The 18,779-nt window shown below is 44.9% G+C and overlaps 1 protein-coding gene across 3 annotated transcripts in view; it reads left to right on the top strand.

Moving 5' to 3' along the window:
* Positions 1–18,779, top strand: part of TXLNB (taxilin beta) — a 41,296-nt gene that overhangs the window by 990 nt on the left and 21,527 nt on the right. The window contains exons 2-4 of one of the 3 annotated variants that reach the window (XM_015406069.1): positions 7,048–7,099; positions 13,886–14,339; positions 15,494–15,585. In XM_015406069.1, coding sequence (XP_015261555.1) covers positions 13,904–14,339; positions 15,494–15,585 — 528 coding nt within the window. In that variant the 5' untranslated portion in view covers positions 7,048–7,099; positions 13,886–13,903. Of the gene's footprint in view, positions 1–7,047; positions 7,135–13,885; positions 14,340–15,493; positions 15,586–18,779 lie in introns of all 3 variants that reach the window. The other 2 variants (XM_015406068.1, XM_015406067.1) reach the window with 2 other exon arrangements.

Here is an 18,779-nt window from a genome sequence, read left to right as displayed (position 1 = left end):
GATGCTTTTTGTAGTCCATCCCCACCACAAACATCAAGAACCACAACTTACTTTTAAGAATAGTTGTGTGGTTGGTTAGCTGGTCAAAACCTATGACTATTATAAGCAGAAAATTTTTTTGTAGATTGGAAATACTTTAAAGAATACTTAGAGAAATAGTGAGATGTAAAAAACAATCTATTTTGCTTGGATAACTATTGAAGATAGAACGTTATTTAGAATAAGTTTAAACATATAAGAACAATGTAAAAAACAATCTATTTTGCTTGGATATCTATTGAAGATAGAACGTTATTTAGAATAAGTTTAAACATATAAGAACAATGGTTGAAAGATGTGTTACCTGTGGAAATTTATTAATGTAAAGGGGAAAGAGAGGAAAAGTATAAGATTTGGGCTGGAGGTTGGAGCACTGCGGGAAGTCAGAAAGGGGGGGTTATTAGGAGAAAGGGATATATGACAGTTTGATGTAAGGTGATGTACAGTTTGATTTAATGATATATCCTAATAAAATTGTTTTTAAAAAAACCTATGACTATTATAATTCATATAATATAATTGATTTGACTACAGTTCAACTATAATATAATTGATTTGACTATAAGCACTGAGTAGAATGACCTTCCCCCAACCCTTCCCTCCCCTAGGCTCCATTTCCAAAATCTCTAGGAATTTCCCAACCCAGAGTTGGCAACCCTAGGCAGAAGCCCACCCCCCACTCCAGCTTTCTGACCTGGAACCAAGGCTGGCCCTGGGAAGAGAATGCCCAGGAGTCCCCCTTCTCTCTTCTACCCACCATCAGGCCCCCACTGATACCTCCTTTCCCACCCACTTGCCTAAGTAGTCTTCTTCGGCCCATGAGGCCCTCTCAGAAGCTCCTTCTCCTATGGCACTGGGAAAAACATGGCTGGGCAGTGCCACCACTGTCATGGCCAAAAACACCACCACTCTGCACTACTCATATACCCTTCCCCAGTGATGCTGGGTGATGCATGTCAAGGAACTTTAAAGCCAAGGTCCTATTTCAGGCAGGTCAAGCAAGACCGAACCAAAAAAGCTGAAGTATGAGTCCACACACGCTATGGTATCACAGCCACCAGCCCTTACCTAGCCAGCCAGAGACCAAGGGACAAAGCCTCTAGTCCCCCTGGTTCTAAGATGAAGAAAGTCACCCTTGCAAGGTAGAACACTTACAAGGGAAGTTCCAGAAAACAATTAATTTGGTAGCTGTAGCTAACGGGCTAAAGTACTGGATTCAGATTGAAGCCTCCTGAGTTAAAGAATACCACAAAATATAAGGGTTTTATTATAAAACTGTGCAGGAATATTCAATAAAAGAGCAGTTGAAAGTGAGGATATAAATAATAAAGCTATAAGTCTAAACTAAGCACATATACAAGCATTGGTTTGAGATCCAGATATTACCTATAAGACAGTCCAATAGGGTTTCAAATCCAAGACAAGGTTTCCAGTCAGTATGACCCACACAGAATCAGGAAGTGTCCCAAAGTCAGATGTGATCCAAACACAGAGTAAAACTAGAATGAAGGATCTTCCCTATATGCTCAACAACCTGCATTACCGGATTCTAGTTAACCAATCAAATGTATAGCAAAAGATGTAACTTGATCAACCAGGTATGTTGCTAACCATGTAATTCAACCAATCAGATGAGTTTGCCAATTAGATCAAATGCCTTGCAGCTGCATTGGGTCCAATTAAGTAAACACCTCCCACCCATGAGCTCAGGTGCTAATGAGATGGAATATACTCTGCTAGACTCTTGTGGCCTTGAAACTGCCAGGCCTAATGGCCTAATGGTATGACCAGCACCCTGGTTGCCTCTCACCTCCCTTATCTGAGTCTTTGAAGCTACAAGCAGCTTGACCTAAACTTTCAGAGAGAGAAACTTCCATCTTTTCTCTGTTTGAATTGAACAAGAAAACTGCTTCAAGTAAGGTTGCCAGGTCCGTCAGACCAGCTGGCAGGGGATTGGTGTTGAACTTACTGGGAGCAGGGAGGGAAGAAGCTGGACAGAAATAAACACAAGGTGCCCACATCACTCTGAAGTGACGTGGGCACATCAGGAGCAATGCTTTGGTTTGTGGGGAAAACCTCTACGGTAGAATTAGCTTCTACCATAGAGTTTTGCCCAAAAACCAGAGCGTTCCCCCCCCAACATCACTGACATGCCTATGTCACTTCCAGATGTTGTATAGAGTTTTGCCCAAAAAACAGAGCGTTGCCCCCCCCTAACATCAGTGACGTGCCTATGTCACTTCCGGGGGTTGTAGGCTGTCATATTTATTTCTGGCTTCTTACCAGCTGGCCGGTGGCAGAGAGGAGTGCCCAAAACCAGGGAAACCCCATCCATACTGGGGGGGAAGGGTCTGGCATGCCTAGCTTAAAGGGACCAGTTTCTTGACAGTGCATGTGCCAGGGAACATAGGTGTTGACGCACTAAGCAGATGGGGGGAAGGGCACACAGGCAACTGTCCCCAAGCAGATGGGGGGAAGGGCACACAGGCAAGTGGCAGGGCAGGCACATGGGCAAGAGGTCAGTGGCAGTGAGCCCCACCATAAGCCCTAGACCCTCGCTATTCTTGTGCTGGCCTTGCCTGAAACAGTCCTGAGGAGTTACTATTTGCCTCTTTAGGGGGTTCGCATGTAAGTTTCCCCAAGGGGCACAGTTCCTTGGGCCCAGAGGGGAGGCTTAGGTACCCTGTCCCCAAACACCATGGTCCTGGTCCAGATTGGTTCTACATATGCCTGGGAATTAAGTTTCCCAGCATGAAACTTCCAATGCATATATGATTGTGTGGACCCAGGCAGGATAGGAAGAAAACATAACAAGAAGTTGGGCCCTTAGATTCACTACACTGCTGGTATTCAACTTGAATCTAGACTACTATAAAGGAAGTCCACTCGGGGCTGCTGTCAAGGACTGCTTGGAAACTACAATTATTGAATAGAGTGGTGTGCATCTTGCCCTTTTATAACATGGACCCTTCTTTATGATAGATAATCTCTTCTGCCTTGTTTCTCAGTCTAGGCTATTGAGATGTTGCCTTCAATGATAAACTCTACAGCACGTAGAAAATATTTCAGTGATTTCCAGCAAATTATTGCTGATCTTTCCAGCAAAAAAAGAGATCTTACTGTGTGTAGATGCTTATGAGCATTTCTTTCCCGAAACCAACATCTTGAACCAGAACCAAAAAACTACTGCAACAGTGTGCATTCAGCCACATTATACTATCTGGATTCAGAATTCTACTCCATAACTCTGGAAGGCGAGTAGTATAATGTGGGTGAATGTGCATCAGCACAGTGGTTTTGTAATTCATGCAGCTTTATAGTCAACATGTGTCAGCAGTTTCAGTACATACTTGGTTACCATCCAGTCCTAATTTGCAGCACTGGCAGAGGTCAAATGGTTGATCACCAAGTGTGCACAGCCTCTATGCCAGCATTTTGCATGGGAAGAATAGCACCTTTTGTGAGGTATCCACTTCTTTCAAGCCCAGTGATGTATTATTGAACCATTCTGAGCCATGGGGAAGTGCCATGCCAACACAACTTGCAAGACGCACCTTGCAATAACCATCTACAGTGTTCATGAAGGCCATTCATCCTCCTGTTTTCCTAAAGCAGCAATGTTCAAACTTCACCCAAAGACACCCTCCTAATCTTGCACCTCCTCCTTCACCACTGTCAGCCATACACCAGACAGCCTCTTTTCAAAGTATGTAGCAAACTATGTGTATCTCATGGAGACCTTCATCATCTGGTATCTTCAGAACAATACACTGGCAACCACATTAGCCATGGTTTAAAAGCAATCCTGTGGTAAAGTTCCAGTAATGGAACAGAGGGGTGATTTTTGCTCATTTCCCTTTCTAACTGCAAACCTAATGCTGCTCCTAGAGGTTCCCTGTAATTCCAGATCTCCAGACCACACCTGGAGGTTGGCAAGCCTACTGTAAAAACAGCTGGAAGAACTTTCAGAGCTGCTCATAGCATTAGGCAAAGACCAGTCTCATAAAACCTGGATTTCTTCACAATAAACCCTATGAATTCAGTAATGCTTTTAAATGAACAGATCTCCAGACCACACCTGGAGGTTGGCAAGCCTACTGTAAAAACAGCTGGAAGAACTTTCAGAGCTGCTCATAGCATTAGGCAAAGACCAGTCTCATAAAACCTGGATTTCTTCACAATAAACCCTATGAATTCAGTAATGCTTTTAAATGAATTTGTGTTTGATTAATTACTAGGAATAAGGCCCGTTGTGGAAATAAATACGATGAGCTCTAGAAAGGGTCTCTGGGAGAGTGCCAAGGCCTTAGGCACTCAGCGTCAATGTGCTGTGGCGACCTCAGCAAGGTATAATGACACAGAGTCCACCATTTTCTCCAGAGGAACTGATCTCTGCTACCTGAAAGGCAGTTATAATTTTCAGTGATCTCCAGCTCTCACCTGGAGATTGGCAACAATTGTTACCCAGGAAGAAATGGCTGGTTGGGAGGGTGGAGTCTATGGCACTGTACCTGTCTGAGGTCCCACCACTCCTCAAACCTCACCCTCTCCAGGTTCCATCCCTCAGATCTCCAGGAATCTCCCACCTGGAGTTGGCAACTCTATCTCCTTCCCAGCTAATCATTAACCTACTTTTATTTCCCCCTCTCTCTTCAGCTTTCCATTTCCCCCACACACACCTGCAGCCTCTTCCGTGCTCTGAAGCCCTGACTGCCACAAAGTCCACCCTTTTCTCCAGGGGAACTGATCTCTGCTGTCTGGAAAGCAGTTGTAATGCTGAGTGATCTCCAGCGCTCACCTGGAGATTGGTAACAACGGTTTCCCAGGAGGAAAAGTAGTCTTTCTCTTCAATGGGGACCAAAGCAGCTTACATCATTCTCCTCTCCCCCTTTTGACTTGCACAACAACCCTGTGAGGTAGGTTAGGCTGAAAGTCTGTGACTGGTCCAAAATCACCCACTCAGCTTCTACAGCAAGAACCTGGATCTAGCAGACCCTGCTCTGAAGCACTGACTGCTACGGCCAGGGCAGCCAACCTCCAGGTGGAACCTGAAGATCACCAGGTCACAACTGAACTCCAGACAATAGATCTCTCCCCCCCGGAGAAAATAACTGCTGTAGAAGGTGGGCTGTATGGCATTCTGTTCAGCTGAGGCCTCTCCCCTCCCCAAACCCTGACTTCCATAGACTCTACCAGAAAATCTCCAGGAATCTCCCTACCTGGAGCTGGCAAACCTAGTCAGGACTGGCCCCAATGAGTTCCTCACAAAGGCCTGCAAAGGGTTTCCTTTGTCTGAACCAAGCTTGGTTGCCTATCATGGTGAAATGGGCTCCAGTTTACAACTCAGCTCTTTGCCTCCCACCCTCGTTCCGTAGACGTATCTCACTCCTTAAGTTCGCTGCCACCACTCACTGCCTTTTTAGAGGGACAGTGAGACCCCTCTGGCCAAATCTCCCTATTTGGAGATGGAGTCCCGAATCTTTGGGGGATCCCTGGAAAGTTGGCAACCCAAAGGTCTGGCCTTTCCTCGCTTCCCTGGGCTACCCCCTCCCTTTGGTATTGTGCAGAGCAGGGGAGACTATGTGGTCAGAGCACAACACACATTATTAGCCCAAATTAAAGAATTTGTTTAACTATTTACAGTTATGGAGCACACACACACTGTAGGAGTAAGCACACCCTATGAACCAACAGGGCATAAATCAACAGGGGTTAAACACAGTCCTCTTTCACTACACACAATACTCTCTACCTCTGGAGGCTGTGGCTCGGGAGGTTGAGGGCTCAGCTGTACTTCAGCCTCTCTCTCTTGCTCAAGAGAGCAGGGAAAGTTCCATTCATTCCCCAGTCCAGCCGGCTGTGGAGTGGCTGAATTTCTGCTGCTCCCAGGGATGAAGACTGCCTTGGGACAGTCCCTGTGGTTGCTTCATATCTAAAAAGCATACTTTGCGGTCTTTTTTGTGAACACCAAATGTATTTCTTCATATGAAGTGACATTTTTGTGATCCTAAGAAACAGGATGCATTGGTAGTTCTCCATCTAAGGTATTGTAGTAGAAGTCCCTGTGCTTCAGCTCATGTATCAAGATCTTCCCATGACTGGTCACCACAGCCTTCCTGTCAGCTACAGAGCTCATTAACGTCTGTTTACTTTGTTGAATGCCTGTGGGCTCAAGTTACAGTATTGCTGTCCAGCTCTGAGTTCCTGTCGCAGCCAGTTAGCACAGAGAATAGTATAGCCAGGGATTGCTTAAACCAGAGTATTTGACTGGGACTAATAGCCTTTCTCTGGTGACAACAACAAAAATAATTTTTTGTTCTCTGAAATGTTCACTTCTATTAGTGAGTGTACACTTTTATTAGTAATTACACAGTGCCAATGGCAAAATAGCCAGTCACAACAAAATGAAAGGTAATGTGCTTAGAGCCAGAGGCAGTGCCTTCAGTGTTAGTCTGTTCATCATGTTTTTAATTAAAAAAAACCAAAGGACCTCCTGGTAGCTTAGTGGCAGAGTACACAGTTTGCATACAGAAAGCCTCATGTTCAATCCCTGGCCTAACTAGAAAGAACTCTGTCTCTGGAGCTATAGTAGACAGCATTAGACCAGATGAACCAATAGTTTAGCATAAGGCAGCTTTTTTGTTAATATTACATGAAAATCCGGTGCAATAGGGGAGAAGAGTTTAGACTTCACAGCACTATTTTTCCAACTAGAGGGGGGGGGGGAAATAAAGGTGGTTTGGAAGAGGAGAAGAGTGTCTGGGAGGTGATCAACCAGTTTTTACTTTCTAAGGGCTGCATTAGTGTCTCCACACATCAGTGGCACACTGCTCAAATTGGAAAGGAATGAAGAGGTCAAATAGAGCTTTTAAACGGTTCTGTCACATGGCATACACACAGGGAAAGCAGAGTTGCCTGCTACCAGTGATGACACAGACATTGTCAGATGGCTGTCTTGGTGTTTACCCACAAATGCTAAGGAAGTAAATCTCTTTCTTCCCCCTCTAGCTTTCTTTCTCTCTTAAAAGAGGCCACAGGAGAAAATAACAATGGAAAGCAGGTGAAGGCTATCTTGGCTGGCAGACAAACTAGCTGGTACTTAACCACATGCTGCTACTTTGGTGTTTGTCTTGCCCTGCTTTTGAAACCTTCAGTGTAGGGAGATACCACCCTTCTACCGGTTACCAAGTACCTGCTGCTACTGAATCCCACTGAACTCAATTACTAAACTGCTTTAAATCTTGCTATTTCAGCTTGATTGAATTATAAGTGTAGTAGTCTGTACACATGAAGCTGCTTTATGCAGAGTCATAGGGCCAAGCATTATTTTGGGGGTCCAGTACCAGGGCTATTTGGGGGCAGGAACGCACAGGAACAGAGTTCCGGCTGGCTCCTGAGTTGGCCAGGCCCAGCAGGAACTCATTAGCATAATAGGGCACACCCAACAGCAGAAACTCATTAGGACTGGCTACATTCCGGGTATGTGGTCTAACATGCAAAGGGTTCCTGCTCCAAAAAAAGCCCTGGGTTTTGACAACAAACAAGGTAAACAGAATAAGAAGCAAAAGATGGGTGTGGCTGGATGACAACACTTCTGGTGACATGGGGGTGTGGCCTAATATGCTAATGTGCTGTGCTGTCAGGGTGTGGCCTACTATGCTAATGTGTTTCTGCTGTTGGGTGTGGCCTGTTATGTTAATGAGTTCCGGCTGGGCTTTTTCTACAAAAAAAAGCCCTAACTTGTAATATGCCCCCCACAACACACACACACACACACACACACACACACCCCGACACCACACCACAGTCCCTCATCCCATGCATACAATATCATGAACCATGAAAAATGTTTGTTTTAATTTTAAAATTACTGTTACATATTCTACATTTCTGAAAAATGCCTGTCTTTGGTATGTGTCTGTAAAGTGCCATCAAGTCACAGACAAATCATGGCAACCCCTCATGTGGTTTTTCCAGGCATGAGAGGAACATAGGCAGTTTGCCATTCCCTGCCTCTGCACAGAGACCTTGGACTTCAGTTGTGGTTTCTCGTCCAAGTACTGACCAGGGCTGACCCTGCTTAGGTTCTCAGATCTGATGATATCAGGCTCGCCTGGGCCATCCAAGTCAGGCTCTGTGTGTCTTACATTTGGTTAATAATAACCAGGTTGAGTGTCCTGGAAGTTTATTAACTATTTTGTATCTTTTTGGTCTCTAAAAATGGATTATTCTGTCAATGGCTTCATTTAAAAAAAAAAATTCTAATAGACCAACATGGCTGCAGACATTAAGCCAATAACCTTTACAACTTTATTCTTTTGGCCTTTTTCATTGCAAAATCATTAATTACCCACCCACCCCCGGTCAATTTCTCTTGCATGCTGTCAAAAAACAAGATGGCTATAGGTAGCTTAATCATTCTTGCCCCATCGTTGAATGCCTGCAGTTTTTAATGAGTGCTACCTTTTTAAATGGAGATACTGGACATGAACCTTGGGCCTTCTGCATATAGACGCTCTGTCACTGAGCTACACTTCCACCCAGTGTTCCCTCTAAGATGAGTTAGTGTGAGCTAGCTCACAGTTTCTTAGCCTCTGGCTCACACATTTTTGTCTTAGCTCAGGAAGGATGGCTCCAGAGCAAACTAATTTATGCAGTAGTCAAGTCGCTTTCTCACAACTTTAATACCAGTAGCTCACAAAGTAGAATTTTTGCTCACAAGACTCCACAGCTTACAGGGAGCATTGCTTCCACCTCCCACTGATAAGTTCCGTTGCCCGGGTACAATATGGAAATGACAAAGGGTAGCTCTAGGAATCACTGGAAACTCTATGGTTTCCATAGCTTCCAGCAATTCCCAGAGCTACTTTTCATCACTTCCAGGCTGTACTAGAAAGTGATGTTGTTGACAACATGCCCACCCCCCATACCCCTGCCCCCAAACCTCCCACTGGTTGTTAAACTCAGCCTGGCAATCCTACTCCCACCACTAGTTTGCATTTGCATGTGCTTCTGGAGTTGTCCAACTTGTTTCTTATTTGACTTGTTCTGAGTTTCTTGTGAAGTATTTTTTTAAAAAAATTAGTTGGAAGAAATATATCTAGATACCCTCTCAGCAATTTAACAATTTCTGTACAATAGTGCAATCATATCGGAAGTCCTTGGCTTAATCAATTAACTCAATTATTCTGATAAACTGTGTCAATAAGACCAGCAAAACTTAGTTGGATAAATGTACAGTCTACTTATCTGAAACCTGGGGCTTTCAAGCCCTTGGATTTTCAGAATTTCCTACTTCTTGTACTTCACCGTTTCCTCTATGACAGGATATCAATTTTATCACAGTTTCTTAGCCTCTGGCTCACACATTTTTGTCTTAGCTCAGGAAGGATGGCTCCAGAGCAAACTAATTTATGCAGTAGTCAAGTCGCTTTCTCACAACTTTAATACCAGTAGCTCACAAAATAGAATTTTTGCTCACAAGGCTCCGCAGCTTAGAGGGAGCATTGCTTCCACCTCCCACTGATAAGCTCCGTTGCCCGGATACAATATGGAAATGACATAGGGTAGCTCTAGGAATCACTGGAAACTCTATGGTTTCCATAGTTTCCAGCAATTCCCAGAGCTACTTTTCATCACTTCCAGGCTGTACTAGAAAGTGATGTTGTTGACAACGTGCCCACCCCCCATACCTCTGCCCCCAAACCTCCCACTGGTTGCCAAACTCAGCCTGGCAATCCTATTCCCACCACTAGTTTGTATTTGCATGTGGTTCTGGAGTTGTCCAACTTGTTTCTTATTTGACTTGTTCTGAGTTTCTTGTGAAGTATTTTTTTAAAAAAATTAGTTGGAAGAAATATATCTAGATACCCTCTCAGCAATTTAACAATTTCTGTACAATAGTGCAATCATATCGGAAGTCCTTGGCTTAATCAATTAACTCAATTATTCTGATAAACTGTGTCAATAAGACCAGCAAAACTTAGTTGGATAAATGTACAGTCTACTTATCTGAAACCTGGACCTTTCAAGCCCTTGGATTTTCAGAATTTCCTACTTCTTGTACTTCACCGTTTCCTCTATGACAGGATATCAATTTTACCTGTTTTTCTTTGACAAGAGTATTATTTTAAACATAATAGTAACTGACAAGCCCTTGGGGATCCTGAGTGCACTACACCCAAAATATCCAGCTAGAAAGTCAGAGGAAAGGCAATCCAAATCATGTTCGCTGACCTGTGGGTTGGTCTATCATATCAGTCCAACAGTGGCAAAGCACAGGGAGAGCCTCAGCTGTCTACAAATTTAAGAGGAATTTCCTATACCAGGATGCTTAATGAATTCTCCATCACAGATTCCAGATAACATTTAAGAAAAATAATTAAGTACAGATGTCTGACAGACTGGACTGAAAACATAAACAGAGGGAACCAAAGATGCTGTAAATGCTGCTTCATATAAATCTAAACACTGGTCCGTCTTCTGATTACACCTATATATGATTTTCCAAGTTTGCCCCCCATCTGCGGATACCTAAATCTGCAGATTGGAGCCACACTTCCACTAAACAGATTTTTCAGCAAACTTGGGTGACCCCTGTCCTAAGTTTGCAGAAAAATCTGAAATCTTCAACAAAAAAGTTACATGGCAGGGTTTAAATCACTTTCAAATTAACATAGCTTTTTCTGCACAAATGCAAAGAACACACCTACCTCCTTGGTGGCGTTGGAGAGCAGCACTGGACCTGAGGACTGCAGCACAGCCAAGGAGCCACGGCAGGCAAGAAAGTGGGGAGAGATGGGATCAGTGTTCCCTCTAAGCTGAGTTAGTGTGAGCTAGCTTACAGTTTTTTAGCCTCCGGCTCACACATTTTTGTCTTAGCACAGGAAGGATGGCTCCAGAGCAAACTAATTGAGGCAGCAGCCAAATCACTTGCTCACAGTTTTAATGCCAGGAGCTCACCAAGTAGAATTTTGGCTCACAAGACTCCACAGCTTAGAGGGAGCATTGGATGGGATCCCTCCTCCTGCGAGTCTTGCAGCCCCCCCCAGATCAGAAGTAAGGAATTGGGTGAGGAGGGTGCAGGACTCCTCAGGAGGTGCATGAGTCCTCACTGCTCCCTCCTGAGCTGTCACCCAGGTACAGCCCAAAAACTATGGCAGGCTCAGCAGCAGTACAGGAGATTTTCTACATCGATGTTTTACTCTGCATTGGTATCCTTCTCTGGTCTAGCAATGCATCAGTTTATGACCATTCTAATCTATGTATATAGTTCCAGTTGGTCAGCTGTGTTGGTCTGAAGAAGTAAAACAAATTCTGAGTCAAGTGGCACCTTTAAGACCAACAAAGGTTTATTCAAGGTATGAGCTGTTGTGTGCATGCACACTTTTTCAAATACACTGGAATGGAAGGTAGAGTTCAAACTTATAGACAGAGGCTGAACAGCAAATTAACATGTAACATGCTGAAGATGTTTTAAGATATGCAAAGACAAAACTAAATGCCAAACTAAGTATGTATTGGACTGGAACATTCTAGGACTGTTTCTACCACAGACTGGCTGAGCTTGGAGCTCTAGAACAATAGCCCACCAGTACTCTGGAGGTGGCCAATGAGGAATTAATGGTTCTGACAATGGCCTTTCGTTGGTAATTGTTTGGGGAAGTGGGTGGAGTTGCTATTTAAACAGGACAGTTGCCCTGGCTTTTGGCTTTTTGTTCTTGCTGAATCACTAACAAAGGAGAGCTGATCACTAAGCTTGGGGCCAAACCATCCATGGAACCCAGTATTTAACACTAAGCTTATAAGGTCAACAGTTGTTTTGATTTAATTAAGGGGGGAAGACAGTAAATTAATATTGTTTGTCTTAAAGGTGCCACTGGACTCTAAATTTGTTCTACTGCTTTATGTATGTAACTGTCCCATGTCGATACAATATACAAAACCATCCTTGAGCCATAAATAGACAGAGACAGGCATACAATCTTGTTCGCATAATCCAGACCAGGGCTCCCTTTTATTAGTGCAATTTTGCAAGAATAAAACATACTAACTTAAAAACGTAAGTACCAAGACCCATAATCCAAATAGTACCCATGGGGCTTTAGAATAAACAATACAGTGCCTTACTTACTGCAACCAGGGCTCTAGTCGGGGGGGAGCTCTCAGGTACGGAGCTCCGGAAGAGAACCTCTAGGGGGCGGGGCGGTCACGTGGTGAAGCCCCGCCCCCTTCTTTACCCCGCCCTCTGCTTCGATCCTCATTCCGTTTGGGAATGAGGATGAAGCAGGAGGGTAAGTAGCCGGGCCTTCTGACACACTTCCGGTGATGTCAGGGGGTATGACCTTCTGTCACTTCCGGTGATGTCAGGGGGCGTGGCATATGCAAATAAGTTATGCTAATGAGTTATGCTAATGAGCTCCGGCAGCTCTTTTTCTACAACAAGACCCCTGACTGCAACCATTCGAAACAAAGGCATGGACCAAGTGTTATTGCACTGAATCTGCATGCACACAGACGAAGCAGAGTGAGCAGGAAGCAACCCGTCTGGCCCTTTTTAGCTTCCATACATAGAGGACTACTCAGTAGTTGGTTCCATGTATTGCATGTAGATGATCCCATGTTCCATCATTAGCAGTCCCAATAGAAAAGACCTTAGATACAGAGTTAGGGAAGACACTGCCTGATGCTTTGCAGAACTGCTGCCACCCAAGCTAGAGAAAATAATAGTGGACTAGATGACCTATGTTGTAATTCAGTGAAAAGCTGGTATATGTGTTCACAGGCTGTGTTGCAGAACACCCTCACTAACCTGAGAGTGCCAATCTTTGCCCAATGGCACACTGGTTTCTGGAGTCCACCTGACTCGCTGAGGGTTTCTTGGCTTCTCTTGGGATATCTGCACTGCCACCAGTTGGTCATTTAGAGTATATCCTACTAAGAGAGTCGGCACTCTGCATTGCTAGTGGCTGTGTTTCCTGCTTGCTCTGATTACCTACCACAGATGTGGCTTACCACGCTTGCTCACTCCATGGATTTAGCACTCTATTGACTAACTGGCTCTCTTCGCCTGGCTTAATATGGTTATGAAGAACAAACTTCCACTATTCAAAATAATAAGACATTTATTAAATATAAAATGTCTCTGTACAGCAACCAATTGAGCAAGTTCAGAAGTGAAGGTGCATATACACCGTCCTATGTCTCTCTTCTAGACATACCATGCTTGTTGTTATTCCAGGATAGGCTATTTACTCTTACAATCACAGCTTTCTATTAGTCATCCATTACCTTGGGTCTTAGTCCAGGCTGTTAGCTTCACATGGTAATGGTGGCCATCAAGATGGAGTACCTTCCTGTAAGTTATCACCCACTGGAATCAGTCCTGTGTCAAGAGAACTTACGTCCTCCATTTGCCTATCCCCCGCTTAGGTCAGTCCTTCTCTTCCTATTAGTTCCAGGGAGAGATGCACTCTAGCACTGGCATCCCGACATCTCTGTCCTCTCCTAGGTGTCACATTCCTGGCAGGGTGTGAGATGGTCCTTTGATTGTTCTCTGTTGGCTAGAAGTATTTGCATAATCAAACCTTATGTACTTGATGCTTGGGAGAACCATTGCTGGGATGTGGGATAATTGAGAACAAATAACTTATTTCCTGTTTCTTCTCCTTTTACCAACAGAGAAACTTCTTGGAAGGAATGTGGGGGGTTTGTAACCTAAAGTAGAGGGCATTTCTCCGCAGGCTGTCCAAGAATAAATGGCTAGTCTGCTTGTGCTGATGCAATGCTGACCATTATTCTTGATTAGCAGTGTGTTTGTCTAAAACTCAACTTTCATTGTTGACAGATAAATCTTTTTTTAAAAATGGAGAACAGCCAACCTACCGATCACCAACCTGAACAACAATCACAACTTCCTGTAGACAGCGTTGAAACGTTACCTACTCAGAATGGCTTGGAGAAACAAAGTGAAGAATCAACTCCTGTGCCTCCGTCCCCTGAGAATGCTGCACATTCTCTGCCCGAAATAAAGCTCTGCGATATATCTGAGGAGCTGAGCCGACAGCTGGAGGACATTATTAAAACCTACGGGTCAGCTGCCAGTCTGATTGAGGAAAGAAATACTAAAGGAACAGACAAACCTGAGAAGGGAGAATCATTTAATAATGATGATGGAGAATGTGAAGATGCCCATGATGAGGCGGAGAAAGAACAGGCAGCTTCTGGGGATGCCTCTGGATCAAAAGAATCCAGTATTCATAAGGATCAGAAACTAGAAAAGAAAATGCTGAAGGGACTAGGCAAGTAGCCGCTTGCGTATCTGGAATGCAGAACTGAACATGACTCATTGGCTATATCTGGAAAGGCACTGCTGTCAGGTCTCTGTAGCATTTCAGTGCTAGACACAGAAAGCACAAATTCTACTCTGGTCAGTGGTGAAAAATCATGACTGCTAATAACAGGCCTTTCTTTGATTAGCTAAATGCCTAAAAAACCAGAAGTCACTCAAGACTGAATCAGGGAATGCATGGCAATCCACCAGTCTATACATCTCAAAGTCAGATTCTTGTATGTGTTGCAAATGCAGCCGGCTGGTCTGGGATATACGAGTATTCTCCCATAGCAAAACTACAGCTGGAATAAATAGTTATTTCATCATTCTTCCAGCTTGTCCTTACGCAAAATATCAAATCAATAAGAAAAATGGTGCATGAATAGAACCTCTGCAACAATATAGAACAGCAACCTATTAGAAAAGGCACTACATAATCCCCCTGGGGTAAATTTTAACAAGAAATGTTGCATACAGACCAAAAACAAGCAATGAGCAACTTGAGGTTATTCTTAAAGTCTGTGTTCACAATTCAGGAGAATGAGGTGGCAGAACCCTTGGGTGGATGAATGGACTATACCACTTGGAAGGCTCATGCCGGAGGACTGTGGCTTAGTGGTAGAGTGTTTGCTTGGCATGCAGAAAGTGCCAGGTTCAATCCCTGGCATCTCCAGTTAAAAAGAGCAGGTAATAGGTGATGTGAAAGACTTCAATATGAGACACTGGAGAGCTGCTGCCAGTCTGAGTAGACAAAACCGACCTTAACAGACAAAGAGTCTGATTCGGCTATAAGACAGCTTCATGTATTCATGTGTGCTGACATTTCAAATGCTATCATACATTGGGGGGGGGGACTTCCTACACATAGAAAATCAGCTTAGCAAACAAAGAAAGAGGGTAGAAGTTCTCTCTGTGCTGTTCTAGTTTTCACTTTGCACTGAGTTGTTTTCCACAAAGGAACGATCAAAGCTGGAATCCTCCATTTGCATTCTATTCTACCACCTCAAGGTTCCGCCCCCTCATTACTACCATTCTCCTGCTTGTATGACCCGAGGCAGTTATACTCCAAAGTACAATCTGTAAGGTGACCTTTTCCCTCTTTCCTTTGTTAACTTGCTTCAGGGAAAGAAGCTACCCTGCTGATGCAACATCTGAATAAGCTGAATACACCAGAAGAGAAACTGGACCTTTTATTTAAGAAGTATGCTGAGCTGGTTAGTATAGCACTTATGGAAATCTGGGGGCAGAGTGGTGAAACCTTGGCTTGAAAAGACATGGTGGAGATCAATGCTGTATTATCAGATGTTACTGAAGTGACAGAAGAAGAAACTGTTATTTCTTTGGCCTGGTTCTGTCATTCACCCTCCTGTCTTGCCTCTTATGGAGACACCTGAAGGTCTTCGCATGGAGGAGAAGAGGAGGGTGGACAGTAGAAACTGCAGCTCGTCCTTCATAAGGCATCTTCATTGGAAAGCACTGAACTCTGGGTTGCCACCTAACAGCTTTAGCTGTAACTCTTGCACATATCTTCACACATAACAATATTGAGAGACTGATGTGCCTGTATACTCTGGGGTAGAGGTAGAGCACTCAATAACTAATGGGAAGAATGTTTCAGTGAATTCTGGAAAGTCTGAGACTTACATTTAAGCAACCCTCATGGTTGCTTAAATCTGACTGAGTCTGGATGGTAGAAAATGCCTTATTGGGGGGGAGGGGTGTTGTCCCTGCCTTGAAACTTGTGGTGGTGCACCCACTCCTGAAGAAATCTCCTCTGGATCCAGGAGGTTTGTATCACTGTTATCCAGTCTCATATGTGCTATTTTTAGCAAGGTGTCAGACAAGTGGTGGTGGAACAGCTGCAAGGATTCCTGGATAAAACAGTTCCTTTCCAATCTGGATGCAGGCCTCCTTACAGGACTGAAACAGCCTTGGTTGCCCTGGTAGATGGCCTGCACCAGGAGAGTGATGGGGATGGGGAAATGCAACCCAGTTAATCCTTCTAAATATCTCAGGCCCCTGCCACACGAGGGAAGAAAGGGACAGCCAAAGTGCGGCTTTTAAAAGCCGCACCTAAATAGGCACGCGGCGGCGGGATCATACAGATCCCGTGAGCCGCTGTGCATTTGCTCCCCGGCACGATCAGATGCCGGGGAGACGGGAAGAAAGCCACGGGAGTCTGTTGAACTGCACATGTCGGAGCATGCGCAGTTCGGCAAGGAGCCGGGGATGCACCAGTGAAAGAACGTGCCGGCGATCCCACGGCCGGCGTTGCTGTGGCTGTTCGAAAAGAACCACCTCGGTAGGTGGTTCTTTTTTGGAGCGGATTATCGCTGGAAGGGCCGGATCGGGGACGGACACGGTATGCTTCCCAGATGTTGCAGTGGGATCGCGCCCGTTTGCTCCACCCCCGTTCCATCCCTCTCCCGGCCCTAATCCTCTTGTGTGACCAGGGCCTCAGTGACTTTCAGTACCATCAATCATGGTCTCCTTCTGGATCATCTTTTGGGATTAGGGGTGGGAGGCGTTGTTTTGCAGTGGTTTCAGTCCTATGTCAAAGGTGGATTTCAGAGTATGGTGCTGAGAGAGTGCTTCTAGGCCCTTTGGTCTCTGGCCTATGGGGTCCCACAAGGTTCCGTCTTGTCCCCCATGTTTTTTAACGTCTACATGAAGCCTTTGGGAGAGGTCATCCAGTGATTTGGGATAAATTGTCACCAATATGTGGATGATACTCAGCTGTATCTTGCCATTACAGCAGATCCCCCGACATGATAATGTCACCAGGAGTGATGTCATCACACTGGGGATGTTGTGTGGGGTTGCTCTGCTTTGAGGGGGAAATTCTGTGGTAAAACTGGCTTAAAACCATGGAGTTTTGCCCTCAAACCAGAGCGTCCCTGGCATGATGACATAATTTCTGGTTGATGTCAACATGTTGGGGAAGTCACACAGGGATGTGGCTATTTGGGGGCAGGGATTCCCAACTTCAGTGTCAAGTTGTAGTAATCCTACTTGAATCTCTTCGGTCAGCAACTTCCTTTACCCTTTCTGTCTTGTCCTGTCCCTGCACCAGCACGTGTTTTCTATGCAGAAGTTTCTAAAGGTTTATCCCTGGCAACTCCATTTAATGGACACTTCAGGCAACAGGTGTTAGGAAAGACCTAATGTCTGAGACTCTGGCAAGCAGCAGCCTATCAGAATATGCAATACTAAACAAGATGGACCAGTAGTATGACACATGCTGTTGTTAAAGACACAGGACTAGGTCACACACTTATTTTCTGGCTAATTGGAAACACAATTCATGGGGGCACCAACTAGTAGTGGAACCCAATACAGGCACGTTACTCTGAAACATGTATTAGAAAAGTTGAGCTTTCTAGAGGCAAGAGTTACTGTTTGCCAACAAGGATAATAATCAGATTGCAGCAAAACAGTGCTTTAACAGGCACATTTGCTATGACAACATCATCATCTAGATAGAAGTATGAGATCCGATTGATCCACATGGGAGAAGGATTACAGTAAATGCCTTAAATCTATATACTAAAATCTGAGGATACTTACATCCAGTGACTGGAGCTGTGAATGGTCAAGACAGATCTTTCTACCAACCTGTAAAGGGCCCAAGGTTTGCAGGGAAATGTGTGTATAAAAAGGAGGAGAGGAGAATAATGTAAGCTGCTTTATTCCCGTGGAGAAAAATGGGGTATAAATGAAGTAAATAAATAATAAATATTGCTGAAGCAGATAAAAGGTAGGTTGGTGAATGGCTGAGAAGGAGAGAATGAGGCAGGGAAAGGGGAAAGGGTATGGGGGTTGCCTGCAGGAGGGAAAAAGAAGGGGAAATGAGATGCCTCCCGCAAGTCCTTGCAGTTTCCCCTTATTATATCTTAAATGCCAGTATTGAGGCATGAATAAAGATGTGCATCTGTATTACAAAAGTATTACTGGATCCTATGATTCATGTCCACTAACAGTCAGGGCCGGCTCCAGGCTTTTTTGCGCCCTAGGCGGAGCTACCTTCTGGCACACACCCCCGCGTGCCCACCAATTACGGGGGTTGCCAACCTCCAGGCAGGGCCTGGAGAGAAGGAACCCCATGGGTCTGTAAGACCAGACTTGGGAGGAGGAGGAAGGTTCTGGACAGGGTTTTCGCACCCTCCCACATCCCCAGCCCGCTCCACCAACCACAGAGTCTACCCGCCCGTCCCCTTCCCCCGCCCCCCGCTTTTCGCCAGCCTCTGGCTTTGGCCGGCCATCTGCAGGAGCCCGCTGCCCACCCCGCACCATGCCCAGCTGGCCGAGAAGGAGGAAGGAGCCCATTGCCGCCTGACTGGCCGGAAGGAGAATGGATGGGCCCCCGCCACTGTGATAGGGGGGCGGGCAGAGGCTCGGGGCAGTCGGG

Source organism: Gekko japonicus, unplaced genomic scaffold (genome assembly GCF_001447785.1).
Source record: "Gekko japonicus isolate JY-2015 unplaced genomic scaffold, Gekko_japonicus_V1.1 scaffold531, whole genome shotgun sequence".
Lineage (NCBI taxonomy): Eukaryota > Metazoa > Chordata > Lepidosauria > Squamata > Gekkonidae > Gekko > Gekko japonicus.
The sequence above is the reverse complement of the archived record's forward strand: the minus strand, read 5'-3'. Positions and strand labels throughout refer to the sequence as shown.